This window comes from Durio zibethinus, chromosome 1, assembly GCF_047325235.1.
Source record: "Durio zibethinus cultivar Kanyao isolate XHJ-2024 chromosome 1, ASM4732523v1, whole genome shotgun sequence".
In the NCBI taxonomy this organism is placed as follows: domain Eukaryota; kingdom Viridiplantae; phylum Streptophyta; class Magnoliopsida; order Malvales; family Malvaceae; genus Durio; species Durio zibethinus.
The window spans coordinates 29,912-43,804 of record NC_143162.1 but is presented as its reverse complement, the minus strand read 5'-3'; the positions used below and the strand labels follow the sequence as shown (position 1 = coordinate 43,804).

The 13,893-nt window shown below is 29.6% G+C and overlaps 1 protein-coding gene and 1 pseudogene across 3 annotated transcripts; one reads left to right on the top strand and one right to left on the bottom strand.

Moving 5' to 3' along the window:
- Window positions 1-3,746, top strand: LOC111311447 (transcription factor MYBC1 pseudogene; annotated as a pseudogene). Of its 2 annotated transcripts, none has more exons than XR_016330788.1 (2): window positions 1-1,670; window positions 3,521-3,746. The product of XR_016330788.1 is annotated as a transcription factor MYBC1 pseudogene, transcript variant X2 (transcript). The 2 variants fall into 2 exon arrangements; XR_016330766.1 differs by lacking the exon at window positions 3,521-3,746 and adding an exon at window positions 1,969-2,456.
- Window positions 3,747-7,985: 4,239 nt separating this feature from the next.
- LOC111311446 (uncharacterized) lies at window positions 7,986-12,685 on the bottom strand. Its single transcript, XM_022910825.2, has 4 exons — window positions 12,376-12,685; window positions 9,525-10,143; window positions 8,938-9,223; window positions 7,986-8,280 (listed from the first exon to the last, which is right to left on the bottom strand). The coding sequence occupies exons 1-4, from the start codon at window positions 12,488-12,490 to the stop codon at window positions 8,230-8,232; spliced, it is 1,071 nt and encodes a 356-aa protein (XP_022766560.2). The 5' UTR covers window positions 12,491-12,685; the 3' UTR covers window positions 7,986-8,229.
- Between the last annotated feature and the right edge of the window lie 1,208 nt (window positions 12,686-13,893).

Here is a 13,893-nt window from a genome sequence, read left to right as displayed (position 1 = left end):
AATATTTCGGACCATGGACGATGGAGGGAAGGGGAAAGAAGTGGGCATTTAAATAACTTAAAAAGCAAAATGCATTTGAGGATAAAACCTTGGAGAAAAAAACAAAGGTTCTTGTCTCAAGTAGCAAAGGACGTGTTGTCAATGTTGTTCTTCAAGTTATACCAGCCTAGGCCTTTCTTTTTCTCAAAATTCCCATGTCATGAAATAAAGATTTTGATTAGTACTAAATACCATACGAGGCCTACTACCTTTAACAGATCATTTTGGGAGAGCATGTGTCGGGGATATATTTCACCAGAGGAATGAGCCGCAAGAATCAAGAGGAAAAGACAAAAATGGCTGTGATACCGTATGCTTCGACAATCAAATCAATTATGTATGTTATATTGTGCACTAAATCTAATGCACTATTTTACGCTCTGAATATCAGGGGCAGATAAGATCATTGTGCCACTGTAAAGAATATCTTTAACTATTTGCAAAGAAGAAAAAGTGAAAAACACCCGACTCAAATCCCGGAAAAGGAAAACGCATAAAAATGAAAATGGAATAAAAGAAAGAGTTTAAGAAAAACATCAGAAAAACAGTAGCCATTAACAAAAGCTGAATAGAAGAAAACAAGATCCACCTCGAACCTCCCTCGACTCCGAAATTCGATGATCTTTTGCTTGTTGGTGCAGTGAGCAGAGTTAGGAGCTTTTTGTTGCTACAAATTTAGGTTTCGATTTGTGAATGATATGAGGGAAGAAGACTCAACTTGGTTCTCAAGATGGGAGGATGAGCTGCCATCCCCAGAAGAGCTGATGCCTCTATCCCAAACCCTAATCACTCCTGATCTTGCTCTCGCCTTCGACATTCGAAACCCAAACCTCCACCACCAACAGCAACAGCCCCCGGCAACGCCTCCTCCTCCTTTCTCCGCAGCTCTGCAGCCTCCTTCTCAGCCCACCCCAGCCGAATTTGCCGCCGATTCCGGGGACTTGTTGTCCGGGGCTGCTGGAGATGAGCCCGCGCGCACTCTCAAGCGGCCTCGCCTCGTGTGGACCCCACAGCTTCACAAGAGATTCGTTGACGCCGTGGCCCATTTGGGGATCAAGAACGCTGTCCCCAAGACCATAATGCAGTTGATGAGTGTTGATGGTTTGACAAGAGAAAACGTTGCTAGTCATTTGCAGAAGTATCGCCTTTATTTGAAGAGAATGCAATGCTTATCTGGTGGCGGTGTCAACGGCGGAGCTGGGGGAGCCGGATTGGGTGCCACAGCTGATCCAGCGACTGACCATTTGTTTGCAAGCTCGCCGATTCCACCACACTTTCTTCATCCTGGTAGAGGTAATTCAGAGCATTTCTTGCCGTTCGTGCCAGTGCCGGCACTGCAGCATCACCATCATCACCAGCAACAGCAGATAGTGGGAGCAGCAGTAGGACATCCGCATTTGCAGTCTCAGTATCATAGGCAAATGGGGCATTTTGGGTCATCTCCAAATGGGCAATTTGAGCATCCCATCTTAGGCAGGCAGACGCAGCAACCAATGCATAGGTTGGGAGGGGCCCCCGTGCCTAATCGAGTTCCCAGTAGTAATGTGGAAGATTTTGAATCTGCCAATGAGAATGGTGGAAGGAAGGTTCTTACTTTATTTCCTACTGGGGATGATTGATTCAAAACTTTGGTAATTATGGACACCAATTTTCATCATTCAACTTTTCTTCTTTATTTTGATTAGTCCTTTTCTTCGAGTTTCTTCATGTAGAGTCTTGGTGGGCGGTCATTCCTCTTTTTGGCTTTTTTTTTTAAGTGATTCTGAGGCGTGCTGATAATCGGCAATGACCTTCAATTTAAATCTGAATTTTCATCTCGAGCTGGCAGGGAGTACTTAAATCTGTTTTTTTTTTTTTTTTTTTACTACACTCCACGAGTCATTAGAGTCGGTTGCTGTGTCAGTTGTTTTATAATTTTCTGTTCTGCAGACTTCTACGCCTGTAATTAAGTTGTCAGTGGCAGTCTGTGTTCTCAGTCAGCTTCTGGTGACGGATATTGACTGTGATGTCACTCTAAGTGACAATAAGTTCTTAGTTATCGTGCTTGCAATTACTTCGGTCTGGTGGTATTAAGTTAATCTGGATTGCTTAGTGGCAATGGTCATGGGGAGTCAGATCCGTTTACTTAAACTTTGGAGTCTGCTTGCCTGGGAGGTCTTTCAGCCATCAAGGTGGTTTTGAGGCAATATGACTAAGTTTTGAGCTTGGAGGTGGGTAAAAACATAATGCTTACGATCCCTAGTTGATGTCTTTTTTTGTTACAATCGGCTTGAGGCTCTCAAGTTTCCAAAATTCTCTTGTGTTAATCATTTCTTCTTCTTAATTCAGTGTTATGTAGAGTTAAGTTGTACTTGTTTTACATTGTGTGACTCCATAGAAGACTTTAAACCCATGATATGAAGGGCTTCTTTCACGGATCTCCAACTGTTCTTTTTCTTATTTTTCTATGTTAAGTTTATTCTTATCCCCATGAACATTAGCTGGATTTTCTGAAATTTCACAGCATCTGTAACTTTTGTGGTGTTGTTGAATGACATAAATTTCGTATTGTGAAGTAGAACACTCAGCTTTTCTGATCAAATAATAATGTAAAATTTGTTGGCATAGTGTTGAAACATATCATCTTCAGTCTTCATTCTCGATCATTTGTGGCTGAAATCTTAAATCCCTGAAACAAGAAGGCAGTTGATGAAATTTTAATTCAGAAGTTCTCCTTTGTTGTAAAACAAACTAGAAAAGAATTTTGGTGTCAATGTTTGTCATATTGAGAGTGAGCAACATCATTGTGGTCTTAGTGCATAAGCCATTTTGATTGAGCCGCATTATTACCTTTTCAATGCAGTATATGATCGTTTAAACTTTTGCATCTTTTTCATTTTTAGACCAAACTATGCTGTCCTTTCCTTAAAATATTGGATCTTTGTCGTGTGGTTCAGTGATATTTTGAAAAATTCTGACTGTAGGCTTATTTATGCAAGTAAGCAGGGCATTAGACCACATATACCCTTTATAATTTCTTTGAAATTTCAAAACTGGAGACGGATTGCCTATAATGGATAACTTGTGATTGCTGTACTACCTGTAATCTCCAAGTTGATTGTAGTAGTGACCTAATCAATTGATCACATCTAAAATTTAACCTTGTGATTGATCCTGACAGTCCACTTTAGCCCTTGATTGAGTTGCAGCAGTGATATATAATTTGTCGTGTACGTTCTAATTGCTGTTTATAGGTAATTAGTATGTGATGTTATAGTCTGAAACATATGTTTTTCCATTTACCATAGTTGTATGATGTTCCTGTTCTTTACTTTTTTTCTTTTTCTTCTTTTTTTGTTAATTCTTCTTCTCTACATAGTCCGGACTTCTTTAATGAGGACCTAAGAGGTAAGTGTGGTAGTTCATCTGTTTAACAGCTGATTAAACTTGAGCGGTTTTTCTCAGGTTATATCTGAGATTGAATCTTTGTTTCATATTGTAGCTGTGGTGCGAAATTGCTCTGCTTATGTTCCAAACGGGTGAGAACAGGAAAAAGGATCTCAAGTAACTCAACAATAGCTTTAGCATTCAACAAATTAAATTAATGATCCTTTCGAACTTTTAACTGCTGAAAAATCTACTAAATTGACTCCAGGATTATACATCAAGTGGCATCTTGGGGTATTAGGGTTGTAAAATCTACAATTTTCAGAATTCCATTGAAGAGAAATGATATTTGAATTTTATAGTTTTAATGTTTTAACATCTTGGTGGGTTTGACATTGTCGTGGAGGGCATTGGTGTGGAGAGCACTGGTATTTTTAGAATGGATTAATGTTTAATTTGATATTTGAATTTTAAAATTTTTAATATGATATTTAAATTATAAATTTGTTAATTAAAATGATAGTCACGATTAACTTCAAAGTGACATGGGGTGGATTAATAATTTTTCAAGTACTAAGTTAATTAAAATATTCATGTATTACATTATAGATTTTTAAAGTTCATGTATCACATTGAATATTTTATTATAATTTAAAAATAATTAATGACATTAATCCATTTAGAATTGAACAAATCTTTAATAGATTATTGCACAGCAACAAAATATTATTTAATAGGGGTTCAACTAAAAGAAACAGTAATATTTACTAGAAAAACTATGCAAACTGTTTCCAGCACGTTAGTTAGGATTGGTTTTCAGATTCTCCATTTTGGAAAAAAGTGGATTCAAACAAAAATTATTTTGAAATTTAATCCTTTTTGTTTTCATATTTCTTATACTTTTGATATAAGTTTTTGTTTTAAGATCCATCCCTCTATACATACATATATATATATATATATATATCTATATATATATATATATTAATTGTTCTTTTGGCAACTTGAATATAAAGTATTGAATGTATATTTTATATTAATATATAATCACCGAGGCTTTTAACAAAAAAGAAGTTATTGTTATATGTGAATAGTCTAAGTTTTTGACACGGATATAATCTTAAATAATTATCATGTATCTATTTTTTAATGTCTTAAATTTGATTTAATTTAACTTGCTTTTGACCATATTAATTGTATTTATAATTAATAGCTTAAATTTCTCTCTCAATTAACTTTAATTTTAATTTATTTGATTTTAACCAGATTAATTTTATTTACTTTAATATATTAAATTTCTCTAAATTAATTTTAATTCTTAATTTAATTTGATTTTAATTAAATTAATCACATTTATTTTTAATCTTAGATAAATAGATAAAAGTTAAAGTCTTTAGAAAAAAAATAATTACGCTGTGTGGATAGTATAATTTTTTTACATGTCTTCAATAATTATAAATATAATAGTCTTGAATAATTATAATTTATCCATTACTTAATATTTTCAATTTGAGTTAATTTTTTTTTTATTTTGATCAAATTAATTATATTTGATAACTTAAAATTCTCTCTTAATTAATTTTAATTCTTAATTAATTTGATTGTAACCAAATTGATTACATTTATCTTTAATAGATTAAATCTCTTTCAATTAATTTTAATTCTTAATTTAATTTGATTTTACTTAAATTAATCACATTTATTTTTAATATTTATATCTCTCAATTAATTTTATTTACTTTTTTTTTCACTTTTCAGCACTATAAATATTTTGTAATAGAAGTTTAAATGAAAAAATAATAATATTTAGTAATGCTCTAAAACAATTATCTATGCTGTTCATAGTATACGAGTTGAGATTGATTCTCTCATATTCTACATTTTAAGAAAAGTGTCTCAAACAAAAATTTATTTTAGAATTTAATTTTTTTTTATAGATATTTCTTATACTTTTGACATAATTTTTTGTTTTAACTTCTATCCCTCCGTTTATATATATATATAAATTATTTTTTTATTAATTTAGTATAAGGTATTGAATGTTGTTTTGATATCTTATATAAATATATAAAAGTAAAAATTTTTGTAAAAAAAAGTAGTTGTCATATATAGATAGTCTAAGTTTTTAATATGTGAATAATATTAAATAATTACAATGTATCCATTACTTAATATCTTAAATTTGATTTAATTTGATTTGATTTTGAAAATTTTAATCATATTTATATTTAATAGCTTAAATTTCTCTATAATTAATTTTAATTTTTTATTAATTTGATTTTAATAAAATTAATTACATTTATTTTAATTATTAAATCTCTCTTAATTAATTTTATTTTTTAATTTAATTTGATTTTAATTAAATTAATCATATTTATTTTTAATCTTATATAAATAAATAAAACTAAAGTCTTTGGCAAAAAAAAAAAAAACCCTGTAATATAATTTTTTTTGACATGTATATAGCTTTGAACAATTATTATGTATCCATTACTTAATATCTTTAATTTGAGTTAATTTGATTTGATTTTGACCAAATTACTTACATTTATATTTAATAGCTTAAATTTCTCTATCAATTAATTTGATTCTAACCAAATTTATTACATTTGATTTTAATAGATTAAATATCTTTCAATTAATTTTAATTTTTAATAATTTAATTTTGCTTAAATTAATCATATTTATTTTTAATTTTTATATCTCTTTTAATTAATTTTATTTACTACTTTTGTTAGCTTTTTAACACTATAAATATTATCTAATAGGGGTTTCACTAAAAATAATAATAATAATAATAATAATTAGTTAGAACTATACACTCCATTTATACCATATGAGTTAGGATTATTTCTTTCAGATTCTTTATTTAATAAAAAGTCTCAAACAATAAAATTATTCTACAATTTAATTGTTTTTTAAATGTTGCTTATACTTCTGACCTAATTTTTTTTTTAAGGCCTATCCTTTTATATATTATTATTATTATTATTATTATTATTATTATTGTAATTTAAGGCCTATCCCTCCATATATATTAATTTTTTTTTGTGTAATTTAAGTATAAGATATTGAATGTCTATTTTGATATTTTTAATTTTATTATATATGTTAAAATATTTAAGATTTATGTTATGTTTAAAGCAAATGTTTTATTTTATTGTTTTTATATTATATAACTCTAAATATATAAATTTTTAATTTTTAATAAATATAATATCTTATTTTGTAATTAAAAAATAACTTATATTATATATAATCTTATTAATATATAAATATACTTTCGTGCAATGTACCGTGCAAGTTTAAAGCTAGTATATTATAAATACTCTATCAAATAATATATAAGTTATTATAGTTTATATCAAATAAAGACATTACAAAAAAATCAACAAAAATATAAAATTCATATGCATTATAAAAAATAATACTATTAACTTTTATTATATTTCATAATTATAAAATTAATTGGCACAATTAACATTCTGGCATAGATCAAATAATAAAAAAATGAAAAATCTTGTCATAGATACGTTTTCCGATGACATAAGAATTAAAATTTATTTAAATTTACATGCATATTTGTATCTTCACACAGTTTTATATTAGGTTTCATTTTTTTCGTAAAAAGTGATTTTTAAAAAATAATTTTTGAAAAATATTTATATTTTTTGAATTGAAAGAAAATTTTTGTTAATTGGATGAGTTAATGAAAAATATTTTTCATTGTTTGATTGTTTTTTGAAAATTTTTAAAGAATAATATTAATATAATTATTAAAATATTAAAAATTCTTTATTATTAAAATATATTACAATAATTTATTATTAAAATTATTAGTATTAAAAATAATGATATTTTAATAATAATATTTAATATTAAAACATTTTGTTAATATAAAAAATACTTAAAATAAAACTATTTATTATTCTTTATATTTTTACTAACATATTATAATTTTATTTATTAACGATATTTATTAATATATTATATTAATAATATATTATTTATTAATATATTATAATATAATATAATATAATTTATTTATTAATATAATATTATTTATAAGTAAATTTATGCTCCAAAATATTGATAAGTAATTCTATTCACAGACAACTTTGAAAAATATCTTCCCCTTTTTAAATTTTAAGACAGTTTTGAGAAAAATAACTTTATTTTTTTACTGACCAATAAATTATCTTTTATATTTTGAAGTGTTTGTTTGATAAAAAAATAACTTTATTTTTTGATCAATTTTTTACTAAATAAACACATTAAATTACTAAAATCATTTTTCAAAAATCATTTTTTGCGAGAAAAACGGAACCTTAGTTTTTTCACATTTTCATTCCATTAAGAGGATTTACTTGTTCAGATCAACCACGTTTGATTGATCACAAACCCACAGAATAAATAAACCATACCATATTCATTGCAAATTCAATATTCTATGGCAATGGCACCATTGTTTTTGCGCAAAATCTTTTCTTTTAGATCTATTTATATTACTAAATATAATATATCGATGATTAATGTAATTAATTCTAATTTATAAGAAAAAGGATTGAGAATGTTTCCTCTCACAAAATGGCGTCCACCGGTTGATTAAAGAACATAACAACGTTTTCAAACAGCATAAAGGCATCATTGTTGCACTCCTTAACTATGATTGTAATCCACCAAAATGTTAAAACAACGAAGCTAGATAAGCTGGAACAAATGGTCTAAGTGTATCTTTAAACAATGGACCCTAACAATGCAGCCACATTAAACCCTAACAGACGGAAATTTGCATAATACAACTCAGTAAACCGCTAGTACCATTTACCTATTCTGGGTGTGGTCAAAGCTCAGAGGTCGGTGACAAAATGGGGCCTGCAAAGAAGACAGCAATTTAGATGGAATGTTAAAAATACAAAGGTACTAAGTGTAAAAAAAATATAACCACTGCCACACTGGCGAAAACCCACAATAATATGGAAGTAGGAAACTATGGTTTCCTTTATACAACTGTGACAGACAAAGATCAAATTCGCAAAATTTTGACCACTAGATCAGTTTACTTGTTTCAACAAAACATGAAGCCAAAAATGGAAATCATGCAATATTGAAGATAACAATGACATATACAAAACCCATATAAAATGAAGGCCTTGATTGACAATTCATTCAGAAACCAAAGCTTAACAACTTGACAACTTACAAAAAAGAATTCAGGAAAAAATCCACATTACAAAGAAAACCGGAATTTGCAACACTTGCTACAAAAGAAAGCAAAAACAAAACAGTCCATAGATTCTTATATATTATAAATAAAAATCCGATAAAAACGTTGAAAACAATGATTACAAAAATGATATACTGGTGGAATTTCTTATGACCTTCTGCCAACTAATTGGCAAACCGATGCAAAACAAAACACCATCGAAATGCAAGGGACATGACAATCTAATACTAACTGAGGTATAACAATAAACATAACCCATTAGCTTAAGTCTGGCATAATATATAAAATAAGAAATTGCAGCCTACCTGAAATAGAGCATGTCTAAACTGATCATATGAATGCGAATACATCATAGTAGCACTTGGCCACTGCATATAAGCACCATCTCTAGAAGTTCGATTCAATCCCAGGTCACATAAATGGCTCAAAGCTGGCCTTGCAGGGACACCATACCTGAGGGAAACTTGAGTACTTGCAATCTGACCCAACTGAGGAAAAGCAGAATCATACTGCATGAATGGAAGCTGTATCTTCTGCATATTGTAAGGAGCCAAGCCAAAGCTCTGGTTACAAGGAATGCTTCTAACATACCTGCATCAGTTTAAGAGTAATTTAGTTTAGAATTCATGAGGACCAAATCATACCCTGTATTCCATGCCATCAATTATCATTCTTATTTCCTTCCTAAACTGGCACGTAATATATCATTATGATCATTGCAAGTGCTTATTTGCACCTTATCTACATTCTATGTTTATGACGAAATGGGGATAAGAGACATTACAAACTTTTGGTTAATTAAAGAATTGACAGAAACAACATTATCTGATACAGAGGAATCAACCACCTGGATAGCTCCAATTTCCTAAAACACTATGAGCATTAATCCCACCTTTGATAACTCCGGTCATAGTCTGGGTCAGTACGATCCTTCTCTCTGTCTCTAAAAATGGCTACTCGGGATGTACCATCCCGAATGGTAATACTTTTATCTGGATCAACCATGGAGCTCCTGTAACTTTCACACTCATCTCTGATCAGAGATTCATTTTGTCCATCAATTGAAATCTGAGGTGAAGACTCATCAGAATCAGGACTGATAGGGCAACTGAAAATACGCGCTCGTGCCCTGTCATACTCTTCCTTCCTCTCTTCCACACTTCTCACAGGACTTCTTTTGGTACCAATTTGATTAGCTTCATTCACAGACACGTAATTTGGCCTAGGCCTAATAGCAATTTTAATCTGCTCAGGTTTATCATTTTCTGAGTGTTTGGCTGGAATTTCAGACAAACGGACAGCAGGATATCTGATTTCACCCACTCTCTTCACCACAATTCTGCTTCCTAGGCCATCTAAACCATTATCATGAACCATAGTTATAAGCCCATAATGTTGTGCGACACGATGTGCAGCAAGCCGAAGGTAGGAAGTAGGAAAATGCTCGAACTCAAATTGCTGCTGGTCAGAATGTTGCAAAAACTTCTGGACATCAAGTTCCATCCGCAAAACTAACTCCCAGGAAACCACAAAATAAAGGAGGTAAATCTACTATGAGAAAATGGCAAACTAAATAAAGATTAAATATGATCTTGCATGAGCACCACTGGAAAAGAAGCACATGTCATAAAACTTTAAACAAACCATAGAAGTAAACAAAATGTGTTCCTTTGTCCTTTTTCTTTCCCTTTTTCTACATTCCATACATATGGATATGGTTGATTAGGAAAAAATGAAGACACCACTGGTAAAATACAAATATGAGGAAAATAAACCCTAAAACCCTCAAATTGAAAATTTCCCAGGCCCTAAAATTGGGATCAACTAGTTTGATCACCGGAAAAGGAAAACTAAATATCAATATAAATTCACTGATATGAATACATGTGAGAAACAAAAGAACAAAGAAATAGCAGACAAGTAGACAACTGAAGTATTCTATCCAGCATCTGCTAGGCACACAAGGAGCATTCATTAATGAATCTAAACCACTCTTTTCTTAACCTGTTTTCACTATGCAGTATTCTATCTAGCATCCACTAGGTACACAAGGAGCATTATTTTTTTTTTAATTTTTTTAAACGGTACAAGAAGCATTAATTAATGAATCTAAACTGCTCTCTTTTCTTAACCTGTTTTCTCCCTACGGCTAGAGAACTACTCCTTGTATCTTTTTCTTGTTAGATCCTAGACTGTGGGAACTCAAGAAAGCAAAACAGGAAAAAGCTCCCTCATGGCAATTGTATTATAAGCTATATGGGCAAATAATGAACCAGTAATCAAACTAAAATTTAAATTAAAAAAAAATCATCATGTCATCTTTTAAAAGTGCACAAACCAACTAAGATTTATGCGTGTAAGAAGAAATAAAAGTTTCTCCAACTTACATGCATCTCTGAACATATACTTTATTTATTCAGCTTATATTTATTGAGACATGGGATGTCTAGCGCTAATTACAAACCTCGTGCAAATAATATCAGATTCTTAACCGTCACAGACATCACACACTTCAAATTTTAGACCTTAATTACGTTGCTTAAACCAGAAAATCTTACATACCAAAACACTGATGCTTGAATTGCAAGACTAATACTCATAGCAAGCCGAGCAGAACACAAAAGCTTTTTGGCTATACTCAAAATGACAACTAGGTTGCTCTGAGTACTATTTTTCCTAAAGCAGTTGTGTTAACAACTAAAAATAGGCATGGGTATGGGAGTATGACAGTCCATATATGAGGAAAAACTAAATATATTGTGTCGGACACATACTTATGTCCAACATTTGTACTGAACTCCACAAGCAAAGTTTGCCCCTTACATCCTTACCAATTAAATCATTTAAAAACCTAAATCCAGATATATTTTCTAGCAGTTATCACCAATATACAAATCACAAAGAAATTCAGCATTTGAAAACCTACTTTAAAGCTTGAATACGAACATTGACCTTAAATACCTTCAAAATTCTTCCAAAGATAATAAATATTGAATTATATCACAAAATCATGTAACAATGCTATCTACCCCAAGCTGAAAAAAATGCATAAGAAAGCCTATTTTGATCTCCATTCTGCATATTTAATATCTTTATCTAATAATAAATTATGTTAAATAGGTATAACATGATCATCCTACACACGCAAGGTTATATGATCTAACAATTAAAACCCATAAAAATCGAGGCTCATCTTATATTAATTATGCTTCTTGAGCTTGGTGCACCTCTTATGCCATTTCCAACAACCAGAACCAAATTCTCAAATCCCTTATGTCATATCTCAAAACTAAAAGGTTCATCAAGTTAAAATTGATTATTTACTGCTGGCCAAAATCAACAAACAAAACAAAATACTTCTACACTTCAATGTACAAACCATGCTAAACATCTGGAAGAATGTATATGCAGGCATAAAATCTCAAGGCCCACATATTGAAGAAATCAGAGAGCTACATCAGATGTACCTAACCAAAAACAACATAAGCCTTTTTTTCTTCCCCTCAATTTCTCAACGCCCAATTAAATATCATTAAAAAAAACCCAGATCTGATAAATAATCTCTTCTATTCACAAAATCCTAACCCTAATTGACCCCAACCAAGCCAAATCCAATCTAAAACCCATAAACATGATAAACCCTAAACTCACAAAAAGAAGAAAAAAAAACACTTTCAGAAACCCACCTATACAGAGATCCAATAGAAACGCAAAATTGAGAATTAAGGCAAAAGAAAAATTACTGGTGAGACGGTGACGAGGATTTTGAAGAGCCTCAACCAGGAAAGGATCAACGGCTGACTCTTTGTCGTTGACAGCTGCAGCGGCTGAAGTTGTCGTAGTCGAAGTCAAGTCCATGGTGATATATATTTTTAAGTTTTCGATCCCTGGGGCATAAACTTCTATTTTTTTTTCTCTCCTATCCTTTTTATTTGCTTTTCTTCTTCTTCTTCTTGATGACGAAAGAATCGATCAATCAAGAAGAAGAGATTTCCTTCTTCTAAGCATCTATCAGTAAAAGAGAGAGAAGCTTTGGTCGTAACTCTCTTTCCTAAGAAAAAAAGAAGAGACACCGGCAAAATTTTCAGACTTAAATACCTATTCGAACGAAAGCCCAAACGCATGTAGCAAATTGACATGGAATATTTTTCAATAAAAATATTTTAAAACCAAAAATGTGATTCTTTTTGTCAGAAATAAAATGGAAATTACAAAAAGGGGTTTGTTATAAATTTTTAGGGATAATACCTAAATAGTCCTTGAACTAATGTATTTTTGTAATATGGTACTTAAATAAAAAACTTTCAAACACTATTAAATACACCATAGCTTTTTCTTTTCACATGCTAATTTTTTAAAAATTTTTTGTAAATAAAATTACTTAATTTTTTTTTTCTTTCACACAAGTTTTTGAAAATGAATTTTTGAATAGTTAAATTTTTGGAAAGATTTATAACTTTCCAAAAATCTATTTATGAAAAGATTTATGATTTTCTAAAAATTTATTTTTGAAAAATTATTTCAAAATTTTTTTTTGAACAATTGTAAAATTTCAAAAAATTATGAGAAAGAAAATTAAGTAATTTCACTAATGAATATTTTAAAAAAATTAGAATATAAAAAGTAAAAAATGAAAATGTATTTAGCAGCACTCAAAAATTTTTAATCCCCCAATATCTAACATTGTAAAAAAATTGCTAAAGTGACATTTCAACCATTTTTTATTTATTTATTAGACATGTGTATATTTATATGTCTTTTTTATTTATCTTTTACTAAAAAAAATCATGAAAAATACGAAAAGTTACCATCAATTTTTTTTAGGATATAATTAGTCACCTAAAAATTTTATCTTTTTAATAAAATAGGTTTAGAGTTTATTAAAAATACAGTTTTGATCTACCAAAATAAAATTAGGTTCAAGAGTCTATTATGTGTGAAAAAAATTAGTACCCTTACAACACACACAAAATTAGTATCAATTAATTATATGTTATTTATAATTCTGGACAAAAAAAATTTCTATATGAAATTTAATTATAATTTCCTTTATTTTTAGAAAGAAAATTAATCTAAAGAAATCTTTATTTAGGAGTATTATAAAAATTTTAGATTAAAGAAATATCTTCAAATTCTTTTACATAAAGGCATAATTCAAAGATAATCTTTTCATTTAAAATTTATTGCAACATTTCTTTTTAACATAATGAAATAACATTTTTCGTAAATGATAATTATTGACAACTCTCCAATATCTAGGC